The 26,428-nt window shown below is 42.9% G+C and overlaps 1 protein-coding gene across 1 annotated transcript in view; it reads right to left on the reverse strand.

Moving 5' to 3' along the window:
* Window positions 1-26,428, reverse strand: part of LOC141134342 (proteinase-activated receptor 1-like) — a 139,934-nt gene that overhangs the window by 109,641 nt on the left and 3,865 nt on the right. Inside the window, exons 2-3 of the mRNA XM_073623913.1 lie at window positions 20,638-20,805; window positions 17,871-17,978 (exon numbers count right to left, since the gene is read on the reverse strand). Of these exons, the coding sequence (XP_073480014.1) occupies window positions 17,871-17,978; window positions 20,638-20,805 (276 nt within the window). The remainder of the gene's footprint in view (window positions 1-17,870; window positions 17,979-20,637; window positions 20,806-26,428) is intronic.

Genomic DNA, 26,428 nt, shown 5'->3' on the forward strand with positions numbered 1-26,428 from the left:
CCTTCACCTACTGTCAGGAACCATGAAACAGACGGAGACAGAAAATGCAATAAAAATCACACCTTTTAATAAAATGGTAAAAATTGTTCAACTGGTAAACGTAGTCAAAACATAGCCAGGGTTCGGCAGCCAAATTGTGTAGTCAGAACAAGCCAGGAAATCGGGGAGCCAGAGATCAGCGTAGTCAGAGGCGGCAGACAGGATCAGGAACCAGAAGGGACGTCAGCCAGGCAAGTCTTCAACAGGAACACAACAGAGAGTCTCTAGATATGTTTAACTAAGGCGAAGGCAATTGAGGAAATGAACCAGGCAATTTAAATAGCCAGGAGGGGCTGGCTGTGGGCTTGACTGACGAGCAGGAGATGATCAACAAGTGAGTCGCTGTGGAACGATGAGTTCTGGCAATTAACCGACGGCTGAGCAACCTGAGCACAGAGAAGGAAGGGCTGAGAGCCCAACCCTGATAGTCCCCTATCCATGCATCTGGCACCTTTCAGGACACTGGTGAATGGATAGCAATGTGGGGAGGCAGTTTTTTGAACCACCGTTTAGAGCAAGAGTCTCTAATAGCCTTCCTTATAGGGTGGGCTCAGGTCGCAGAGAGTGCACTCCGAGCCCACCCAGGTGTGTTACAACAGTGAATAAATATTTGCTGTTGTAACACTGACCCTCTTCCCGGCCAGTCAGAAAGCAGGGTTTGACACCGGTCACCCGATTGGCTGAAAGGACAGGCAATCCTTTTGGACACCTAGGAGGGGAGGAGCTGGAAGCCGCCATGGAGGAGGCAAGAGAAGACTCGGAGCCGAGCCGCTGCTCCACTCTGCCTGCCACCCTTCACGATAGGTTAAGTGCCGGACCGACCGGCAAACAGCAGAGGGGGGGGGGTGAGTGGTTGTTTGCGCTGCCCAGTAAAAACCAGGCAGTGCAAGGAGGGAGAGGAGTTCTCCCCTGGGCTGCAGCATGTCACCTCACAGTCCTCCACATAGGGCACACATTCAGAGCCCTTGATTGATGGATTCCCAGCCACAGACCAAGCCATATCAGAGAACACTATGAAAAATATGCTTTTATTCCTCAGAAACACCCTGTATCATGACTTCTCGTCATATGTTTACTTCTTTAAACAATACGGTTCAAACTCACACTAATTGAATCCAGCACCTAGAATCTAAAATGGCTGATGTCTATACTGCTCACAATGATTTCGTTGACGCATATGCTGATCAAGAATCAGAGATACAACGCCTTCAAAATAAAATAGCGGATTTAGGAGACCGCAGGAGGCAGAACAATGTTATGTTCAGAGGGATCCCTTAATCTATTCCACCACATGAACTTACCAAATTTGTTCAACGCCTCATGAAAGCCCTTATACCGTCTCTGAATGATATTGATCTATGCATTGACAGGGCCCACCACAAACCCAAACCAAAAATTTTTACCTGACATAGCACCTAGACATACCCTGCCACGCATTCACTATTATCATGTGAAAGAGCAAGGGCAAACAAAACACAGCAGTCCCAGAGGACTTTAATGGTATCTCTTTATACATGGATATATCACAACAGACCGCATTGAACAGAAAGAATCTTACCCCACTCACAAAGATTCTGCGCAACAATAGCGTTGTATACCGTTGGGGATTCCCCATGAAGCTACTTGTCACCTGGAATGGCAAACTATTCCCTATATACAGTGTGGAAAAGGGCATTCTACTCTTCAAACATTGGCAATTGCTCCCTCCAGATGCACAACCTCCTGCTCAAGCCACCTCGGAACGTCTGGATACAGAGTGGACCTAAACCGTTCTCCATAATTAGTAATGGGCCTCCTCCTATCACTATTACTCTGTAGTAGCGTGAGGCATGGAGACCAAACGTTTGGTTTGTCCTCCTCTACCAGTACCTAGTGCATTGCACTACTGGTTTGCCTAGCACCAAGTTACCACAGCAGCCTAAGCTGCCCATTGTACCTGTGTTTAACAGGTGTTTTTTACACATGTTGTTACTGTTCCTTTCTTCCCTATTCTTTTTTTTTCTAGCACCCTCTGCCCACCTAGTCACTGCCTGCGATGCTTCTCCAGCTACAAATGAACATGGATTATTGACTGCACTACCTACTTGGATTTCTGACATCAAGAACTTGCTACCCATTGAGATGAATATGAACTACTCCGCTACCATTTCCACAAGCAGAACTACCCTCCGGATTCCTAAGTTTCCATTGCACAGGTACTCTGTTCCTCACCCTCAGTATTACAATATATCCTTGCATTGCATTATCCTAGCATATAACAAACTTCTACCATGCCTCTGAAGTCTATGTCCATAAACTCAAAGGGCTTCAATAGCCCCTTTAAGCGTGCTGCGCTGTTGAAAGAAGCCGTTCCCTTAAATCGGATATCATTTTTGCCACGGAAACTCATTCTGCCCACAAATGCCCTCGATTGAACTTCTAATGCTACTCCCATCTGTACACAGCTAACGACCCCAAAAAAGCATGTGGAGTCTTCATTGCTATTAAGGACTCCATAAACTCCATAACTCACCCCCTCCACTCTGAAAACGAAACACCTCCCTTTTGGAGGAAAATCTACTGTGCCAATCATGCAAGAACATCAGAACTTCTTTAACTATAAAGACACTCCTGAAATCAATAGATTCACATTGTGGAACACATATAAGGTGTATATGAGAGGGGTACTGATCAAAATGGCTTCATATGTTAAAAAACGGAGGACGAGGGGGGCGCATGCGCTGCGCGATACAGGACGGACGCTGCTGAGCTGAGCTCCGTCTGACGAGGAAGGCCAGGCAGGATTCCCAGGGCTATTTTTACAGAAAATCAACCTAATTCACCCGATCACCCCCGCGGGACATCCCTGTGCATGCCATCGGGTAAAAAGGGGCGATATCGCCGCTCCCAACACACTTTAACCAACTATCTCCTGGACCTGGAGAGGTCTATTACAGCAAAGAGGATGACCCAAAATGCCGCCGGTCACCATGCAGCCACCAGCGTCCCTGTGCAGGCATCATCAAAAGGCAGTGAGTACACTCAGTCCCACTCTAAAGCTGATCTCGATGCAAGCTTGTCAGCTATATATGATAGGTTTGTGGACAAGTCAGAACATGAGTTCTAACACAAATCTACCAATGCACTCTCACAGGAGATCGCAAGCATAGGAGGCCGCACAGACATACTTGAAGCGAAGCATGATGAACTAGCCATCGCACACAATGACCTCAGAAAAGATTATGAGACTTTGGCAGATAGCTTCTCTTTCATGCAGGCTCACATTGAAGATCTGGACAAACAAAACAATATAAGAGTACGCGGCATCCCAGAGTCAGTCACAGAATTAAATCAAGCTCTCACAAAGCTGTACCACAATCTGGTACCAGATAAACCACTGTCTGCTTTTGCATGTGACAGAATGCATAGGGCACTGCGACCCAAACCAACAGCAGATAAACCCCCTAGAGACGTGATAATGTGCATGAAAGACTTTGTCACCAAAGAGGATATCATGAGGGCCTCCAGAAATTCTCCAAGCATTGAATTAGACGGGGTAAGGCTGGAGATCTATCCTGACATCTCCCCTGCGACTTTATACCGAAGACGCAGGATGAAAGAGGTCACAAACATCCTTCAAACAGCCAGAATTAAATATCGATGGGGCTTCCCATTTGAACCATCCATAATGCACAATGGCACAATATACACTGTATATAATGTCATTGAAGGGAAAGATTTGTTAATCAAGTTGGGCCTGTTGGAGCCACAACCATCGCAACGTCTCTCTGCAACCCCCAGATCTTCACCTATATGGTCTACACCCTGTACCAGACGCAATCCGAGAGAACAGAGAAGATGGCAGCAGCCCCTCTTCAAGATCATGCCACTTAGCCAGCTAAAATCATCCACGATGGGGCGAGTTTTTCATTGCTCCTTTTTCATTTAGATGGACAATGATCTGTAACTACAGTTCATCCTTACTTTACCTACAAGTGCTGAAGAAATATTTCACTCTAATATAGTTTGATACCAATCACACAAGCAGCTCTGGGTATGAAGCACTGAACAGAGACTCAAACTGCTATTTCTTTTATACTAACACTTTTTATTCTTTTAGGCATAATCTTTTATTTTTTCCCCATACAGGTTGTTAACGCTTTTGTTCTTCTAGTTTTACAGTCACCCACCTCTTTAACCAGGAGGACAACAGACACTCCCTACGAAATCATTATGGAACCAAGCATCTGGTGACTGCACTCCAAAGAACTGTGAGACTTTATATACCTGTCATATATCACCCCATTGACCCCAGTTTTCCCCTTTGGCTCTTAACATTATTATATCAGAGCCCACTGTATTATGGTTCTCCTTGTTCAACATTGTTGTTATCTACTGTTGTGGAAAATTTTATATTAATGTATTGTCATAAGTCTCCCAGTGTCTGATCTCTTGCAGCCCGCTCTAAAGAGCTGACTGAGGCAGACTGACACTGGCTGAGACTGTTAGGTAGTGGAAAACTTCCTGGTGTTTGGAGAGAGGTGTTTGCGGAGAGAGGACATGTCCGCCAGCAAAGGGCCCCTGTGTAATGCACAGAACGATCGTCTGGTGGGGATGCGTTCACTCTGCAAAAACATTATCGGTTTAGCGGTGGTTTGCTCTTGTCACCCCTGGTATGCCTGATCAACATGTTTGGGGTGCCATGACATACACCTGTAGATAATATCCCAATGCACGAGGAACTTTAGTCATCGTCATTAAGTATATTGTATCATGTCCTGTAGTAATTGGTGGTTGTTTTGTGTTCTGTGTTGTTAAATCCTTATATGGTCATTGATATCTTGTGAGGTCATATCCTGTGAGGTCACAAGCTTTGTAAGAGGTGTGTTTGGCTGTTGGAGGCCGAACCCTCGAGCTTTGGGGACTTCCTGTTATGCTAATAAAAAGTAAGCACACAGCTGAGCAGGCAGTGTGTTCTTGGAACTTGAAGCGTGAGGATGTGTTTCTATTTGTGAGCATGGGGCACACACCAGAAGAAAGACATATGATCATAGGTTAGATGCATTTATATCATTAGACGAAATTGTTATTATTATTAGAAACAGGAGATTTGGCTATGTGCTTTGCGTACAACCAAAATTTCTATGTCAGAATGGTGAGCCAGGTAGGAGTGAACAGAACCTCCTTCAGAATATGTGCTGGGGAGGTTCTGCTTCGCGAAAAGAACACATTTTTCGTCTTTTGAAATAATGCTGGAAGTTTGATCGTATGTCTGGTGTGTGCCTGTGTGAGTGCGCGTGTGTGTGTGTGCCTGCGTGTGTGTGTGTGTGATTTGTATCTCTTTTTTTAACAAAAACAGTGGTGCTTTATTGTTGTAATAGATAATCAGAGTTACAGAATACCATTCAACAGAGTACAATACATTACATACGTAGATTACATATTTGAGGATAGGGAAAATAATATGCAAAACCCGCAAGCAATACGTAAGGTTAGTAGTACCATTCTCAGCAGGTACCGTCCACCCTCCAAAAACCCTCCCCTATTGGGACAAATGATCGTTGTGAACCGAATGTTTCTCTACGAGGCCATCCACGGAGCCCAAACTTTTTCAAATTTCCACGGGCAGCCACGGTTTATATATGTCATTTTATACATGGGGATTACTGCTTCAATCTGTGCCTCCCAGGCTGAAAAGGATGGAGGGGAAGAATCTATCTATTTCATAAGTATTTCTTTTTTGGCATAGAAAAGAAGGAAGGAAATCAGTAATTTAAGATGATATGGCCTCTGCTCATCATCATGTATCCCCAACAACGCCATGGCCGGCAAGAGCGGAATAGAGGTCTGCAATCTGGAGTTGTAGATAGTAGTAAATAGTGCAACAACTGGGCACTCCTAGAACATATGTATAAATGTACCTATATAGACTTTGCATTTAGGACACATGGGGTCTCTCTCAGGAAATATGCGATGGAGTCTCTGCGGGGTATAGTAGACCCTGTGTATAAATTTAACTTGAATCAGTTTGTCCTTGGATGCTATCACTAATTTTGGGCCATACTCTAAACAGTCCTCCCATCCCTCCTTATCCAGTGACGGGATATCAGCCCGCCATCTTTCCCATAATTCATTAATCTTAGGGGAATCTCTTCCCAGCAACGCATTATATAGAGAGGATAGGGGTTTAGTCAAGTCTCCAGGAGATAGGAGATCTTCGATGGGATCCGTCTGTAACAGGGGAGTTTGCAGGAATTGAGCCCTGGCCGCATGTCTCAGCTGTAGGTACCGGAACCCCATCCAACGGGGCAGTCGAATTTAGCCGTAAGATCATGTAAGGAGAGCAGTTGTCCCCCAGACATTACGTGTTCCAACATGGTTACACCATATCTGGCCCACACCTGTGGGTCCGGTATCATACGGAAGTGTTTAAGTCGTGGGTTCCCCCATAGGGGATGAGCTGGAGACAATTGGCCAGGTCTCAAGTATCTGCGCCTAGCCGCCTCCCATACTCTCCAAGTTGCTCTAGTAGGCCCAGGGACCTCACAATATGCCTTGGGTCCTCTATAGGGAAAATTCTGAAGGTCCGTCAGGGAACCCAGAATATTCGCCTCGAGACAGGTTGCCACATTGGATCTAGAGCCCTGGAACCACCAGTGCACCGTCACCAACATGGCCGCCCAAAAATATATCTGGAAATCTGGGAGTCCACCCAAATCTGCAGGTAAACATAACGTTGTACGTGCCAACCTAGGGTTTCTCCCCGACCAAATAAAGGAACCCACTATACGGTCAATCTCCCAAAAAAAGGAGGCGGGGACCCAGACCGGGCAATTCCTAAACAGATAGTTACATTTGGGCAGTATCATCATTTTAAGGAGACTAATGCGACCCAGAAGATTCAGAGGAAGATTCTCCCAGGCAGCACATTTCGAACGTAGGGTGTTCAGGACAGGGGCCAGGTTTTTTACAATAAAACCAGAGAGATTCCTAGTGATCACAACTCCAAGATATTTAAATTCCTTAACCCTTTGTAGTGGGGAGGAGAGGGGCCAGAGTTAACTCCATCATCTATAAAAAATAGGACTGATTTGGTCCAATTTATTTTAACTCCCGAGAGTCCACCAAAATTGTCAAAGATACGCAAGGCAGCTTGAAGAGAGGGCCGAGCATCATTTAGGTACAATAATGCGTCGTCAGCATAGAGGGAGAGGCGCTCTTCCATCATACCCACCCGTAGGCCCAGAACGTCCGGGGCACTCCTAATGGCAATTGCCAGAGGCTCCAGCGCCAGGGCAAACAGGCTGGGGGAGAGTGGGCATCCCTGCCTCGTACCGCGAAACAGATCGAAGGAGTCTGAGACCCAATTGTTGGTGCGAACCCGTGCCCGGGGGGATCGGTACAGCAATCGTACTCCGTGAATAAATTTGGGACTGAATCCGAATCTACGTACATACTCCCATAAAAATTTCCATTCAACGGAGTCGAAAGCCTTCTCGGCATCTAAAGAGGCAATAACCCTGGACCCCGTGTTGTCATGCGATGTTGCTAAGTTAAGGAATAGGCGCCTAATATTTATATCTGTGCCCTTGCCTGGCATAAATCCCGTCTGGTCTATAACCGTGATTTGTATCTCAAATCTTTGTGTAAGGAGACTGTGTGTATGTGTGTGACTGATGCTGTGTAACAAGTTTGTAATGCATATGAGAAATAGAAATGTATGATCATTCGCAGCCTGCAATGTGTATGTGTGTAGTTTTGTAAGTAGCTGAACCTGTTTGTAAAGATCCCATGAGTTTTACTGGGGGAAAGGGGGGGCAAGCATTTTAAGTTGGCTACTCCCTGTTGACAATAGGTTTTGTTTTGAGATGAAAAGAACAGGGAAGCATCACTGTTTGTACCTCTCAATGTCTTGTTCCTGTGAAAGCTGATGTGAACTGAGTTTGAGGGTATGTTTCAGCCGTGTAATTGTGGGTTATGTGGCTTGGTTGTTTCATTGGATAGCATGTGTTCCTAAGTTGTGCTTTTTGTAACTTTAACACTTTTAAATGTTTGTCTAAGCGTTCATTTAGTATCTCAAATGTGTAATTTTTTGGGGAGAAATTTTTTGTTTTGGCAGGAAAATGGTTTTTGTCTGCTACTTCCTTTTGTTCTCTTGTTGTCTGCCATGTGACTACGGTCGGCCATTTTCAATTCCTTTGTGTGTGAACTTTGAAATGTTTATCCACCTTTGGTCAGTTTTGGCGGGAAAATGCGCAATTTTGTTTGGGCCTGGCCTTTGTTGTGGTCACCATGTGCATCGGTGGTCATTTTGAAGACCTCTGGGCCCTCCTATAGGGGAAGCTGCTCCATTGTGTATTCCTTTGTGTGTGCAAAGCCATGTGCTTTAAGCTACAATCTGGCTTCTAAGCACCATTTTGTGAATTCTATTTTTGTACTGTTTACATACTTTTCAAGGAAACTATTGCGTTTTCTGTATTGAATATTGGTTTTAAGTTGAAATGCCTGTCGCATATCCAAGGGCCCATGCATTGTTGGGACATCACAATAGGAGCTGTTTACACCCTATGGGGGTCTCAGGTTTCTAGGTAATAACATGGGGGGAGTTCTAACTCTCAGAGTCAAATAGAGTGTATTGTTTAAGAAATCCTGGTTTGTCTTGTCATTTGTTAATGTCGGCCATTTTTCTGTAGTCCTGGTTTCATTCACCATTTTGCCGTGGACCGATTTTCGATTGCTGCAACTGCCTCTTTGTTTATGCTGATTTTAGTCTCCAGCGAAATATCTCTGGTTTTGTACTGAATTCCATTTCCAGTAGAATCATTTAGGTTTTTATTCCAGTTGTTTTAAAGAAGTTTATGTTTCTAGTGAAGATTTCTAATGTCTTCATAGACAAAATATGAAGCTATATGAGGCTTCCCCTCCCCCTCCCTCTTCCTACTCAGGTGTACAACAGGAAGTTGGTGGGAGGGGCTTGGGGTCTTTTGACTTGTGTTTGGAAGGACAAAATCATTTTTATTTTTAAATTAAATTAAGGTTTATACTGTAATACAGTTTTGGGTAGAGAGCAAACAGGAGGCATCCAAGTTATTGTTGTAATATCGAGGTACAGATAGAAGCCATAATATTTTTTTGAATAGTGGAGGATTTCATGGTGTTTTTGTAGTTGTCGGACAAACACGTTTAGAAGGCTGTATATCGTGAGACTGGTCGGGCCGTGTATAATAGTCGGAATTCCAGTTCACGATTGTATTAGCATAAACGTGAGGAGTAGTACGCTAACAGCCCCGCTCGGGCCGTGTATGATAATCGGAATGCGGGGGTCGATTATGGTGATAAAGGCGCAAACCATAATCGCTCCGAAAGTAAAGCGCAGGGTTCTCTGGATGCAGAGTTCGCCAAAAAAAGCGATTTGAATCGTCATGGGCAATGGGTCGTTCATGCACCCCAGTCAGACAGCTACATAATACATGAAATCTGAGTTCTGAGGAAAAGGCCATTAAACCCCAGAAAGATTGACATAGGTGGCCCAAGGATACTATTTTGGGTATCCCTCTGGAGTTGATGTTGCGCGACTGTGGCTTCAGAAATCTGTAATGTTGAGTGAGTTGATGGATGCGTAGTACACGTTTGTGTGATTAAAAATACACAGGCCTGTTTTTGAACTTTGTGTGGCAGGTCCATGCAAAGATTTCAAAATGCTCTCGTGCTTTTCAAATTGTATTCTTTTTCTATCGCTAAAAGAGTGAAGGCAGCATTCCATCTGGTTGTTTTTATTTTTTTCATTTTTCGTTTTTGGGAACTATAAAATATCTCCCCCACATTTGTATCTAAATGTTTGTCTCATTGTTTGTATGTGGTAACAAGATGTTTGAACCTACCGTGACAGCCCTCTTGCGTGTCACGGCTGTTGTATTTTAGAAAAAAAAAAAAATGTGAAAGTAAGATTTACAGAGGGTTTAGTTATTTTCAGTTTTGTGGAATGTCAGTGACAATTTACCAATGTACATGAATATTGTATTGTTTACCATTCTTTGAAGGATAGAGTAATAACCTTTGTTTATAAGTATCTTTTCAGGTCCAAAGAGTTTCTGGAAGTGTGTGTACAGGTGTATAAGAAGGTAAAAGTGTCATTTCACTGTTTTATTTTGCACCATTCTAAACCCTGCATGTCTTCCTCCAGTTTGTAATGAGGGGGAAGAAAAGGGGGGATGAGAGTGGTGAGAGTAACGCATTTTAAAACCAACAATACTAACCGCTCTAATTCTAACCAAGTTTGTGCCAAGACTTTCTTTCTTTGATAGAATTTGAATCAGCAAGCAGCAGTCTGGTGAAAGAGGCTCCTATCCCAGGTGCTAAGAACCTTTTTGTCACTGGTTCCAAGTATTACACCCCAGATGGTAAGCCACGCACAGGTTATGCAGTGACCACAGTCCCGATGTCTGGGTTATTGTCATATGAGGTTTGTTTGGAGGTCAACCAAAACCAGAGTTGTACTTTCCTCATTAGCTGTCACCTACATTGTCAGCTGATGGGGTAGGTGCAATCACTGTAACATGAACTTCAAAAGGTCCACCACAGGGTTCACGAGTCCACCCTGGACCCTGACACAATAACCAGTTTACATTCTTTCCAACCAGGTGACTGGGCCATTGTAAAGAAACTTGAGGGATGAGACCACACCAGCCACTGCAAGAAGCGGATCAACTACAAAGAATAGAGGAGTATCTTCGCTAATTTATATTTTTTTGTTTAATAAATTTTGGCAAGGGTAACGATGAAAAGCATCCCAACTAGCTAAGAAAGAGAACAGGACACATGGTCGGGTATTAGTGCCCCAGCGATGATGGCGGTACATGCTATATGTGACGTTCATATTGGTGTGAGGAGTTTTGACAGACTAGTAAAATCCAAACAGACACCTGTCAAAGGAACTTAACAAAACATTTCTAGAGGGTAAAATTAATTATAATTTTAACAATAGCTCTGGTTCTTGCCAGCTTTGGTATCGGGATAACTAGGTAGCCCACAAGTGTGCTTCAACTGTAGTTTGGTATTAATGCAGATCTACAGCTTATAAGGTAATTTCCCGTAAGGCAAGAGGTTCATGTGTGCTGGTGAAACTCGTCCCAGCATCTTATGTCGCGGCCGATCGCGAGGATCTGATGGCGCGAGAGAAGGTAAGAATGGCAGGGACAGCTGGAAGGGAAATGCTTGTACACGGCGGGGGCTTGAGCTTATGAAACGCTTGAACAATTTCTCATCCATTGAGGATGGGATGTTTCATGTAACTGTTGAAGCTACAAGGAAGTTCCCACAGTCCAAGGGTTTCTGGGAATTCATAAGTAAAGATTGTTATATCTGGATCGGGGGTAGTAGTGACAAAGTTCAGGCCCATATGGATAAGGTTTAGGTCCCTACAAGGCAAAGCCAGAGCAATAGATAGTGAAGGTTGGAATCCTTTTTAAGGGGTTGGGAATCGTTGGAGATTTAATTTTTATCTTGCAGCGGATCATAGTGAAGGAAGTAGGGGTATATATACTCATGTTGTTTTTGTTTCTATTCCTTCTATATGCCATGATGAGGTGCTCCTGTTGCCTGATTGGACGCGTGACCAGAGCCTGAGCAGATGACCACATCTTCCCTGATGAGATTCCCCGAAGCCCGACCCATGTACAAGACACAGAGGATCCCAGACCGACCGGTGACTACTACAGCTCACCATGTCATCTCCAACAGAGTCTACATGTCAAGCCGTGTTTTACTTTTTATGGACTAAGAAGAAGATCAGGATTCATCGAGGGACACATGGGATCATATGACAAGAGGAGGGAACTGTTGTGGAAAATTTTATATTAATGTATTGTCATAAGTCTCACAGTGTCTGATCTCTTGCAGCCCGCTCTAAAGAGCTGACTGGGGCAGACTGAAACTGTCTGAGACCTGTTAGGTAGTGGAAAACTTCCTGGTGTTTGGAGAGAGGTGTTTGCGGAGAGAGGACATGTCCGCCAGCAAAGGGCCCCTGTGTAATGCACAGAACGATTGTCTGGTGGGGATGCGTTCACTCTGCAAAGACATTATCGGTTTAGCGGTGGTTTGCTCTTGTCACCCCTGGTATGCCTGATCAACATGTTTGGGGTGCCATGACATACACCTGCAGATAATATCCCATGCACGAGGAACTTTAGTCATCGTCATTAAGTATATTGTATCATGTCCTGTAGTAATTGGTGGTTGTTTTGTGTTCTGTGTTGTTAAATCCTTATATGGTCATTGATATCCTGTGAGGTCATATCCTGTGAGGTCACAAGCTTTGTAAGAGGTGTGTTTGGCTGTTGGAGGCCGAACCCTCGAGCTTTGGGGACTTCCTGTTATGCTAATAAAGAGTGAGCACACAGCTGAGCAGGCAGTGTGTTCTTGGAACTGGAAGCATGAGGATGTGTTTCTATTTGTGAGCATGGGGCACACACCAGAGGAAAGACATACGATCAAAAGGTGAGATGCAATTTATATCATTAGACAAAATTGTTATTATTATTAGAAACAGGAGATTTGGCTGTGTGCTTTGCGTACAACCAAAATTTCTATGTCACTACCCCTTTGGTAGCCTGCTATGGTCTGTTTTTAAACTTACATAACCATGCACAATCTTCTTCAAATAAGTTACTTATTTTTAGAATTGCCTGGCTCATCCGCCGTCGCCGGTTTGACCCCCATTCTGCCTGTGTGGCCTGCTACCTGACCTCCTTTTGGGGTGGTGCGGACTGATATGTCCTCTCGTTGACTTTATTAGGCTGGGCGACTCACAGTCCCCCAAACCCCTTATTTTCTATTTTTTAGTTACAGTTATTTTTGCCCTTATGGCAACCTATTCAAGAAATATATGTTCCGGAAGACTTATACTATTACTCAGTTCAGGTTCTCTCAGATTGGGTATCTTTGTACTGTTATCTTATATGTTATACAGGAATCATTCCCTTAACATAGTTATTACTACTGTTTCATCTTACACCTACATTATACTAATTATTGTTACACTGTCACTCATTATTCACTAGGCTCCCCTTTATGGTTCCCGTTGATCACCCACCACTCAACTAGTATTATCTTCCTCCTTAAAAATGGGACTTAAAATATTTTTCACATAATGTTCAAGGCTTTAACTCCCCCAACAAACGTAAAAAAGCATTCAGACAATACAAAAGATTGGGAGCTGACATAATCTTGATGCAAGAGACTCACTTTTCTGCTGCCAACCACCCACAATACTTTGACAAATCATTCAACCAATTCCACTATACCACCTTCTCCAACAAATCATGTGGTGTTGCAATCTTTAATAAAAACTTTATAATTTTTGAACCACACAACATTTATAAAGATGATAAAAGTAGATTTATTATTATAAGGGGCAGTATAAACAGACGAATTGTCACAATAGCTTCACTATACACCCCAAATAAAGCCCAATCAACATTTTTCATCACGTTTTTTAACACGCTAGAACAGTACATCTCTCCACATATGATAATTGTAGGAGACTTCAATTTATCTGCTCATCCAGCTCTCGACAGAAGTAGGATATTCCCCTCTTCTAAAGCTTTTAACAAATCTATAAACCGCTCACTTAGTAAACCACAGTTAATAGACTCCTGGAGAGCACACAATATAGGAATTAGAGCATACAACCATTATTCCCACCCCCATGATTGCTATGCCAGATTAGACTATATTTTCTGCACACCCATCCTTTTAGCTAACTCTTCCATGGCGACTATCCATCCTTGCCCATGGTCAGATCACAACATAGTAGCCTTTGAAACTTCCCATATTGGCATGGCTCCCACCCCTTTTAATTGGCGCCTTAATGACTCACTCCTCTCAGACCCCTCCACAGTTCAACACATTAGCACCCACATCGAAGAATATTTCCAAATCAACTCTTCAGAGGATGTCCTTCCTACCTCTATTTGGGCTGCTCACAAAGCAGTCCTAAGAGGGCACTTGATTAACATAGCCGCAGCAAAAAATAAACTTAGCCAACAGCAAACCTCTTCCTTAAATGAGCCATGTACTGACGCAGAAATTCTAAATATAATAAAATCCCTTAAAACTTTGACAGCTCCAGGCCCAGACAGCTTTACAACAACATATTACAAAAAGTTTGCTCCCCTATTGACCCCTAGCCTCACCAAGATGTTCAATCATGTTTTATTGGGTGGACATTTTCCAGAGGACATGCTGCTGGCTAATTTATCCTTAATACCTAAACCTCAAAAAGATCACACCCTACCACAAAATTTCCGTCCCATCTGGGTCCTTAACAATGACCTCAAACTGTTTGGCAGATTATTAGCAAATAGACTGGCCTCCGTTATTACTTCCCTGATTCACACTGACCAAACGGGTTTTATCCCAGGCAAGCAAATAGTGGATAACATTAGACTGGTCACAAATATCGTCCAAGACGCTAACCTCCACTCTTGCCCTCTATACTTACTTAGCCTTGACATTCACAAGGCCTTTGACAGTGTCAACTGGTCCTACCTAAATCACTTATTACCCAAATTGGGCATATCAGAAAAATGTATACACGGCTTTAATGCTCTATATCACCTTCCCCAAACCAGAATTAGAATCCCAGGTAATAATTCAGACTTCTTCCCCTTGAGCAGAGGAACCAGACAAGGCTGCCCACTCTCCCCCCTCCTTCGCATTAGCCATAGAACCCCTATCACTAGCCATCAGAAACAATATTAATATTAAAGGATACCATAAAGACCCATATCACTTTAAACTTAGTCTATATGCAGATGACGCTCAATTATTTTTAATAGACCCACTCATTTCAATCCCTAATCTCCTCTCAGAACTCCATTCATTCCACAAATTATCCGGTCTATACATCAATACAAACAAATGTTCTATTTTGCCCATTAACTGTCCCCCAAGCTTATTATCCCTTTTGGAAAAAAAACTTTAATTTATTATGGTCCCCACATTCATTCAAATATCTTGGAGTATATATTACAGCCTCCCATAACCTGTTATACAAAACTAATTACCTTCCCCTTTTCTCTCACATCAGCTCATTGATCAAAACATGGTTGTCTGGGATGCAGGGCAGTATTCCAATATGATAACGACCCCAAACACACCTCCAAAACCATTGACTTGCTAAAGAATCTGAGGATAAAGGTGATGGAGTGGCCAAGCATGTCTCCAGACCCTAACCCTTGCATTATACAGTATCTCACAAAAGTGAGTACACCCCTCACATTTATGTAAATATTTTATTCTATCTTTTCATGTGGCAACACTTAAGAAATGTCACTTTGCTACAATGTAAAGTAGTGAGTGTACAGCTTGTATAACAGTGTAAATTTGCTGTCCCCTCAAAATAACTCAACTCACAGCCATTAATGTCTAAACCACTGTATGGTCTTGGCCACCGTGCTGCAGCTCAGTTTCAGGGTCTTGGCAATCTTCTTATAGCCTAGACCATCTTTATGTAGAGCAACAATAATTTTTTCAGATCCTCAGAGAGTTCTTTGCCATGAGGTGCCATGTTGAACTTCCAGTGACCAGTATGAGTGAGTGAGAGCGATAACACCAAATTTAACACACCTGCTCCCCATTCACACCTGAGACCTTGTAACACTAACGAGTCACATGACACCGGGGAGGGAAAATGGCTAATTGGGCCCAATTTAGACATTTTCATTTGGGGGTGTACTCACTTTTGTTGCCAGCGGTTTAGACATTAATGGCTGTGTGTTGAGTCATTTTGAGGGGACAGCAAATGTACACTGTTATACAAGCTGTACACTCACTACTTTACATTGTAGCAAAGTGTCATTTCTTCAGTGTTGTCACATGAAAAGATAGAATAAAATATTTACAAAAATGTGAGGGGTGTACTCACTTTTGTGAGATTCTGTAATTCACAATGTACATACCATCATGTATCAGTTCAATATGAATCTGTTTCACCCATTACATACACTTCTACATGAGCTATGAGAACACAGTTTGGTTTTTACAACTTAAGGTCCTCTTTTTATATACATATCATGTATTAGTGTAATATGAATTTGTTCTGCCTATTATGTGCATTTCTACATGTCAGCTTGTTTTCATGGCCATTTGGTGGCTTTATTGTTCATTTAGGGTTTTGTTGCATTTTTAGATCATGGAATGTTATTTTTTGATCTAATAAACTTTCTAATTTTATATATTCTATGTATTAATATTTTGTACAGTAACATGTCTCATTTAAAGTCCCACGACCATTGCCTTTTATGTACGTTTGTATAATAGGGATGGAAACATGCTACGTTGGTTGTGCCAGGTCATATTTCTTTTTTTATTATTCATAAATTACACATCTCATTTCCTGATGACCTATCAAACTTTTGAAGGTCCTGGAGCACCAGGAAAGTAGAATTACCCACAAAATGACACCATTTTGGAAAGCAAACACCCCAACCTATGTTCTATGAGGCATGGGCTGGAGACAGGTACTCAGGTACTCTGATGGGCTGGAGACACGTACTCGGGTACTCTGATGGGCTGGAGACACGTACTCGGGTACTCTGATGGGCTGGAGACACGTACTCGGGTACTCTGATGGGCTGCAAATAGATAGTTGGGTACTCTGGGCTGGAGACATGTACTCGGGTACTCTGGGCTGGAGACAGGTACTCTGATGTCCTGGAGACAGGTACTCGGGTACTCTCATGGGCTGGAGACAGGTACTCGGGTACTCTGATTAGCTGTAGATAGGTACTTGGGTACTCTGATGGGCTGGAGACAGGTACTCGGGTACTCTGATGGGCTGGAAACAGGTACTCGGGTACTCTGATGGGCTGGAAACAGGTACTCGGGCACTCTGATGAGCTGGTGACATGTACTCGGGTACTCTGATGGGCTGGAAACAGGTACTTGGGTACCCTGATGGGCTGGAGACAGGTACTTGGGTACTCTGATGGGCTGGAGACAGGTACTCGGGTACTCTGATGGGCTGGAGACAGGTACTCAGGTACTCTGATGGGCTGGAAACAGGTACTCGGGTACTCTGATGGGCTGGAGACAGGTACTCGGGTACTCTGATGAGCTGGTGACATGTACTCGGATACTCTGATGGGGCTGGTGACAGGTACACAGATACTGGTGAATGTGCAGCGCTCAGTGCATTGCAGGGTGTTCTTTGGAGCTCACAACTGGCTCACACCCTACAAATTCAGGGGGTTCGGCGAACGGCCGAACAGGCAAATGTTCGGCCTGAACTCATGCTCGGGCCGAACCGTTCACCCATCCCTAGCGGCCATTGCTCTTTGCTGGCAGCCCTGTCTATGGACAGAAATGTCAGTGCTACTACCCATATGACACATATATAGCAGAGCTCCCAGGTGCTCGATCCACAGTCGCTGGCTGAGTAAAGTAATGTGGGAAAAATGATCCGCACTCTGGTTGTTGCTCTGGTTATGACTAAGACCTTATAGGCTGAAACACATCAAACTGACTTCATCTGCGTTTGTTCACTGTGGCTTTTCAATAAAATGAAGAAAATTTAAGAGCAAAAACCGGAGTGTGAATCATTTTTCCCACAGCCCTGTCTATGACCTCAGGATTACTTATAGTCATTGATCGGCTTATCCTGGGACCTTTAAAACTTCTAGATTATATTCAGGTCGAACTTACATTTTTCATCTTGGTGATGTTCAGCATTATTATGTAGATTGCCTTTATTTTTAAACAGACTCCTGCTCCGCCAACCAGGATGTATGTTATGGGAGAGGGTGGAGGAGAAGGCCCTTGTGCTGTATGATCAGTGTGTAGCACAGTGGTACGATTTGTGGTGTGGTGTTTGGTAGTATTTATTGGACAATTATCACACTGTGGAGTATTCTGTATAGTAGTCGGTCTTGGTGTGGCAGCTTGAATGCCCCAGACGTACCCTGCAATAAAAAGATGAGATAAAGACATATGAGTGACATCTCAATGATAGCTTCAGATTAAATGATTTTTTTTGGTGAATAAATCATCAACAATCAACAGATCTCTTTTCATGGATCATAAACAGTGACAGCTTATCACTTGTGAAATTCCCAGATTTTGAGATACATTAGATATTTCCATAATAACATTGCAGGTCCTCTTATCCCAATCCTGTCCATAATAACATTACAGGTCCTCTTACCCCAATCCTGTCCATAATAACATTACAGGTCCTCTTACCCCAAAGCTGTCCATAATAACATTACCCCAAACCTGTCCATAATAACATTACATTACTCTGCAAAACCAACTGGTTTAAAACCCGCACAGTTGTTGGTGCAGTGGTTGGTGGGGATTCAGGTGGTGGAGAATGTTTAAGATTTGGATGCACAGTTTCAGGTAGAGCTATGTGAGTGGTTTGGGATTGGTGTATAGGTTTAATTACAACTGAAAGCACTATGAAAATCTCTATTTCCTATTTCTGAGCACATCTTGTCTGGGATCATGGACAAGAATCCATCAGAGAGGTTGTGTAAATCACCTGGATGGTTTTCCTGGAACCTGAAGTCTGCTTTACTATATAAAAGGTGATCTGTGGACCTTATTAATATTGAGTCCTAGAAAGAAGGTGAGAGCACATCTGACTCTGAAGGAGATTGTATTTGAAAAAAGGTGGAGGTTTATGTGAACATTCACATTAGGATGGAGACTTTTATGAAAGAGCTCTGCTGAATAAGAAACACGATTGCAGTGAAATCAGGGACTCCTTCACAGGGCGGAGAACTGGATACTATTAATTTATTTAGAACTTCAATTCAGGGTGGAATAAATATGTAAAGATTGATTCATGGTGGATTTTATATCAGACACTGAGTGAGGAGACAAATGTTTTATTATTTGATCTATGTAGCGGGTGCTGCCCGCGGCCCCGCACCTCCCACCAGCCATTGAGAGACTAACACTGACAGGCTCCGGGGACACAGAGTCTGTCAGCAGCTGCAGGAGAAATCACCCCTCTCCCTCTCCTTTCCAGCTCTACAGTGTGTGAATGGCGCTCACAGGGACTCAGCTGCCCGACCTGCTCCCTTCCCTGCTTCCTTATTAACAGGGGGAGGGAACCAATGGAAAACAGAGCTACAGGGGCAAATGATCTTGGGACATGTAGTCTTCAACACCAGAGGTCCCATTGTAATCCCTGGGGGCAGAACTACACACTCCAGCATGCCCAGGGTGAGGGAGAGGTGTAAGCTTACAGACTACAAAGGGTATTCATGTGGATGGCAATTTTGCAATGTATTGTTAACCCATAGCTCCACTGTGTGATACTTGCTAGTTATGATGGAACATGTTTTTATATGTTTGTAACCAGAACTCATATTTTAAACTCTATCATGAATCTGAATTCCATTTGGTATAATAAAAGATTTTACTAAACCCAGCTTTTATTGGTGGAAATACTTTGGTGCTAAAAAAACCCTTAGGGGAACCATCCCATATTACAGACTACAAGGCTGCCTGGGAAGTAAGGGGAGATCACCATGAGGCGAGGATAAGACCAGACATAAGTGAGGGGGCTGCTGCATCTCTGTCAGTGTGACTATACTGCCACAGCTCTAAGGGTCAGTGTGCCTATCCCGCCATAGCTCCACAGTCGGCGGTTGGCGGACATCTTGCCAGAGGGACCCTGGCTGTATCTCCAAGTGCAACTTCGCAGACATCGCTGAGCCTTCCTGCTGCAGTGCCAGGTTGTCATTCGGGCATTGCTGGGGAGCCTGTCCCGGGATGTTTATCCCCTTGGGCCCTGGTGTTGCCAGATTGGTGAGCGGGCAGTAGCCCATCTTGCGCAAAATCAGAGAACATGCATGTAGCCACCTTTACCCTGTCTTCTTGTCAGAGCCTTCCCCAGGAGACACTTTACATCAGTTGCCCTTCATTCTTGAGTTACTTTACATAGAGATCTTTCTGGGCCCTTAATCTAGCTGAAGATACCAGACATCTCTATTATAAGGACTCCCACATATCTTCTTCTGCCATGTCAAGGACTTAGACAAACACTGAGACTCATTAGGGAGGAACTCTTACTTTAAAGCATAAAGTTGATGTTGCATGTTGTTGCATATTGTAGCACGCATTTGTGTTCGTGCCTATGACCTCAAGATTTTAGGTAAGAAGATTGACCGGCTACAAATCATTTTTGTTCCCCTTCATGCCTGAGCACATGGGTCATATTTAGGCCTTATGAGTTGGTCAAAACTGTGCTCTAGATAATTTGTCTGTGCCTTTGTGTTATACTGCATTATATCAGAGTTTGCCATATTTAACTAGTTATAGTTATTACTGCCGTTTGATGCAAAAGTCTTTCAGTAAAATACATTTGGTTCATTACAGTCTGGTGTCCTTCTGCCATTCTGTCTATAGTAATATTTGATCATTAGGTGTGCCAGAGGGGCCAAGACTGTTCTTGGGGTTGAGAGGCAGAGTACAGAACCAAATATTCTCAAGTGGCTTCTTGGGGGGTGGCGCTACATATAGTATATTAGAGGTGTTAAAGTGCACTAAGGTAGCACTAGAGCCGTACATTTATAATATTGTTGATATTGTCATCCCAATTTGACTTACCTCTTGGGAAAGTGTCTCCATCCAGTGTAAAGGCCTGAGCCTCGACATCCAGGAGAACAATGCTCACATTGGGAGTAATCCTCACTATCGCTTCTTCACAGGTATATGAATGTCCAAGTCGGGTCACAAAGGCTTTTAGAAACACATTCTCATATATGAAGTAATTCTCTGTAAACCAATAAGAGACAGATCATTTCCATCTGAGCATGACTGTCAAGTGTAGGAAGACAAATGATATGTAGTTGGGGGATGGTATACATAGGAAACAAGGTTGGACATGGTTTAAACTGGTATACAAAGAGAACAATGCTATACCTACCTAATATACAAGACAGCCCACCTAAACATCATGAGGGCCATTGCCCAACCAACAATGAAAAATTATGAAGTAGGATGAAGAAGGAAATCAGGTGAAATCCTGTCTAGATAAATGCATGGACACAAGGCTGAGCTCAGCTAGGACCATTATACCAGGGACCAAAACTGATTGTAGTAGGAATTAATAACAGTGAAAACAAGTAAAAAAGACTAGGACTAGTATTTAAAAAAATGTTACATTGAAATACATCCTATAAAGGGTTGCTGTGTCCAGAGTGAGTACTGGGTGCAGCCAACTTTAACCACTCGCCGATTCACCACAGTACATACAGTGCCTTGAAAAAGTATTCATGCCTCTTGAAATTTTCCACATTTTGTCATATTACGACCAAAAATGTAAATGTACTTTAATGGGCTTTTATGTGATAGACCAACACAAAGTGGCGCATAATTGTGAAGTGGAAGGAAAATGATAAATGGTTTTCAAAATTTTTTACAAATAAATATGTGAAAAGTGTGGGGTACATTTGTACGGCGCCCCCCAGAGTCAATACTTTGTAGAACCTCCTTTCACTGCAATTACAACTGCAAGTCTTTTTGGGGATGTCTCTACCAGCTTTGCACATCTAGAGAGTGACATTTTTTCCCATTCTTCTTTGCAAAATATCTCAAGCTCTGTCAGATTGGATGGAGAGCGTCTGTGAACACCAATTTTCAAGTCTTCCCACAGATTCTCAATTTGGATTTAGGTTTGGACTTTGACTAGGCCATTCTAACACATGAACATGCTTTGATCTAAACCATTCCATTGTAGCTCTGGCTGTATGTTTATGGTCATTGTCCTGCTGGAAGGTGAACCTCCACCCCAGTCTCAAGTCTTTTGCAGACTCTAATGCCGCGTACACACGATCAGCAAAAGACCGATGAGAGCTTTTGGTCGGAAAATGTGACCGTGTGTATGCTCCATCAGACTTTTGCTGGCCGAATTCCAGCCAGCAAAAGTTTGAGAGCATGTTCTCAATTTTTCGGTCAGAAAAAGTTCCGATCGGAAATTCCGATCGTCTGTAGCAATTCCGACTCGCAAAATTCCTACACATGCTCGAAAACAATTTGACGCATGCTCAGAAGCATTGAACTTCATTTTCTCGGCTCGTCGTAGTGTTGTACGTAACTGCGTTCTTGACGGTCGAAAGTTCAGCGAACTTTTGTGTGACTGTGTGTATGCGTAAGACAAGCTTGAGCGGAATTCCATCAGAAAAACCATCCAAGATTTTTCTGATGGAAAATCCGCTCATGTGTACGCGGCATAACAGGTTTTCCTAAAAGATTGCCCTGTTTATGGCTCCATCCATCTTCCCATCAACTCTGACCAGCTTCCCTGTCACTGCTGAAGAAAATCATCCCCACAACATGATGCTGCCACCACCATGTGGGGATGGTGTCTTCCAGGGTGATGTGCAGCGTTAGTTTTCCACCACACATAGCATTTTGTTTTAAGGCCAAAAAGTTCAATTTTGGTCTTATCTGACCAGAGCACCTTCTTCCACATGTTTGCTGTGTCCCTCACATGGCTTCGCTGCAAACTGCATACAGAACTTCTTATGGCTTTCTTCTTGCCACTCTTCCATAAAGGCCAGATTTGTGGAGTGCACGACTAATGCCCTGTACACACGATAGGATTTTCCGATGGAAAATGTGTGATAGGACCTTGTTCTCGGAAATTCCGACCGTGTGTGGGCTCCATCACACGTTTTCCATAGGAATTTCCGACACACAAAGTTTGAGAGCAGGCTATAAAATTTTCCAACAAAATCCGTTGTCGGAAATTCCGATCGTGTGTACACAAATCCGACGCACAAAGTGCCACGCATGCTCAGAATAAATTAAGAAACGAAAGCTATTGGCTACTGCCCTTTTTATAGTCCCAACGTACGTGTTTTATGTCACTGCGCTCAGAACGATCGGATTTTCCGAAAACTTTGTGTAACCGTGTGTATGCAAGACAAGTTTGAGCCAACATCCATCGGAAAAAATCCATGGATTTTGTTGTTGGAATGTCCAATCAATGTCCGACCGTGTGTACAGGGCATAATAGTTGTCCTGTGGACAGATTTTCCCAGCTGAGCTGTGGATCTCTGCAGTTCCTCCAGAGTTACCATGGACCTCTTGGCTGCTTCTCTGATTAATGCTCTCCTTTCCTGTCAGTTTAGGTGGACGGCCATGTCTTGGTAGGTTTGCAGTTGTCATACTTTTTCCATTTTCAGATGATGGATTGAACAGAGCTCCAAAAGATGTTTAAAGCTTGGGAGATTTTTTTATAACCTGACCCTGCTTTAAACTTCTCCACAACTTTATCCCTGACCTGTCTGGAGTGTTCCTTGGCTTTCATTATACTGTTTGTTCACTAAGGTTCTCTAACAAACCTCAGAGGGCTTCACAGAACACCTGTATTTATACTGAAATTAAATCACACACAGGTGGACTCTATTTACTAATTAGGTGACTTCTGAAGGCAATTGGTTCCATAAGATTTTAGTTAGGGGTAGCAGCGTAAAGGGGGCTGAATATAAATGCACGTAACACTTTTCACATATTTATTCGTAAAAAACTTAGAAAAACATTTATAATTTTCTTTCCACTTCACAATTATGTGCCACTTTGTGTTGGTCTATCACATAAAATCCCAATAAAATACATTTACGTTTTTGGCTGTAACATGACAAAATGTGGAAAATGACAAGGGGTATGAATACTTTTTCAAGGCACTGTATACTGCAGTGGGGCAGCACGTGCAGGCACAATGATGTATATGGACATCATTGTGCTTGCCCATCCCCTCCCCCTTTCCTGCGACAGCAGATTATGGCTCACAGTACCAGGCCGAATCTCATCCATAACAGCTCTGCTTCTGATACTAGTGATACTAGTGATCTGTGATTGACCCACAGCTATCACATAGTACCAGGGGCAATCACAACACCCTGTACCTGTAACTGTGCAGCAAGCAGTGCATTTTTAGGGCGTTTGGCGGGGCGAACAACCGCCAAACACCCTGCAAATTCAAGTGTTCGTCGAACGAGGCGAACAGCCAATGTTCAGCCCGAACACATGCTCGGCCAGAACCCTTCACTCAACACTATTCGGAAATTATGTAATGTATTGTATTGTATTCTTTTGTTTCTTAGCACGTGTGCTCTTGCTCTTCTGATTTTTTAGAGGCAGATACTGTACCGATTAAACAGAAATTGGATGATCTGATATTGTAGGAGAAAAATTATGTGTTTTTTCAGATAATTTAGGATGAACTGTTGTCATTGGCTCTCGAAGGCTGTATGCTAACAATCAGATTATTGTACGATTGCTTCGAAAGTGGTATTTTTCGTCTGATTTTCTGATCGTATGTACTAGGCTTAACTATGGTGACACTGATCTACTTTCATAAAAGTATGTAATACAGTAAACAAATAAAAAAAAAAAAAATGTTAAAAAATATTTAAAAAATGGTATAAAAAATATTTAAATACTATTTTTTATTTTTTTATATTTTTAACCACTTAAGTACCAAGCACTTTTACCCCCTTCCTGCCCAAAACAATGTTCAGTTTTCAGCTCCAGGGGCATCAGGAGGCTTACTGGAAATCAATGACTTAAATGACATACGTCACACAAGTCATAAAATTTTAATAAACCAGTGTTTTAAACATTATCACGCTATGTGAGTTTTTCTACTTCTCGCATTATATTTGACATGATCGTTTGGCCTATGCCGGAGTTCTTATTGATGTGGAAGTTGTGATGTCACCCTCCCTTCCCATTGTATGCTGACGACATCTAACAAGCTACAATGTTCGGACCGGGTGGTCAACCAGCCTTTTATGACTTGTGTGACGTATGTCATTTAAGTCATTGATTTCCGGTAAGCCTCCTGATGCCCCTGGTGATGGTCCTGGCACCGATGTAGACCTTCTGTTCACCTGTGGTTCCCTCAGTATCGATCTACCTGTCAGACTCTGAAAACGAATTACCCATTCACCTGTGAACTTGGGAGTTACATTTCCATTAGGTGTTACATACTACCCCCATAGACCTTTGGTGGTGGTTTTCACGATTTTCTACATTAACTTATATTATGGACTGTTGCGGTTCAAGTTTTTCTTTAATATTAATTTAGGTTCTTTGAAATTGTCACTGTTTTTATTATCAGTCATTGTTTATTTATTTATTTGATGATTAGGTTTATCATTCATTGTTTCACCTAATTGTGTTGGCAGATCAGTACTGCACATTTGTATCGTGTAATTCACAATTATGATCACATTTAGTTTGTTCTAGACTCTATTCAATGTGTATATGCACCCAGTTTTTGATTTATATGCTTGCTAGTTATAGCGCTACACTTTTTATATGTTTTTGCATTTTCTACCTTTAGTCTAAGGGTGTGTTAGCGGCTATTTTTAGCGTTTTTCTTTGGTCTGCGCAGCGCTGTACATATCCATCTATCTGTTCTTACATTTCTTTGGTAAAAATAACCCAAATCAGTGTATATTATTTCGTCTGCAGAAAAGTTATAGAGTCTAAACACTATACCTGTATATCTGAAAATTGATCAGTCCTCATTTCATGAGGCCCTAAAATACCCCCCAAATGTCCCATTTTTTGGAAAGTAGAGAGTCTGGGGTATTTAAGAGGCATGCCAGTTTTTTGGAAGTTATAATTTTTTTGTCATTTATATGACATGGTCCCTGGAAGTACGTCTCCAAGTGGGACTAATGCCAGAATGGAAAATACCTTAATTCTGGGCACCTTCCCACTTCCAGTGCGCCCTTGTGACTACAAGAAGACAACGTTATTAAACACAGCACAATATGCAATCCCTAGGGAGCTCCCCCTGCTTTAGAGTATAAACTCTCTATTAACCAGAAATTAGGATGAAAGGCCTTGCAATGAAAGAGGCAGTCTTTTCTTTGTCTTCTGTCTTCTGCTAGCTATTTACGAATAATAAGTTGTAATCCAATAGTTAAATAAACCAATGTTAGATAAAGTGGATGTTGAAGATTATTCTTGAAGCGTAATAACCTGCAACTGTATCCAATGTAATTAACTTGGTGTAACATAGTGCTAATAGTGCAGTGAAGGGTAGGCTTGAGGCCTATTTGAACTCAGTCTCTAGTTCCTTCAATCCTCCTGCATGGGACTACAGGTCCCAGCACACTGTGTCACAGATTCAGGTGTGCAAAAGTGCGTTAGGAAAACTTTGAGCAACAACCCTCTCACCCAACCAGGTCCGTGTAGTAGGACAGCTCCGCTCCGGTGTACTTGGTCTTGCTTTCAGCCGGCCGGCGCTGTTACACCGCTCCGCTCCGCAAGATGGACCAGGACCCTCTGATGGCTCCGACAGGTGCTTCTGGATCTTCTTAGTTCCGTCCCAGCGTCTCTACAGCTCACTGATGCACAGCAAAGTCACTGATTGTGC

Source organism: Aquarana catesbeiana, linkage group LG03, assembly GCF_042186555.1.
Source record: "Aquarana catesbeiana isolate 2022-GZ linkage group LG03, ASM4218655v1, whole genome shotgun sequence".
NCBI lineage: Eukaryota > Metazoa > Chordata > Amphibia > Anura > Ranidae > Aquarana > Aquarana catesbeiana.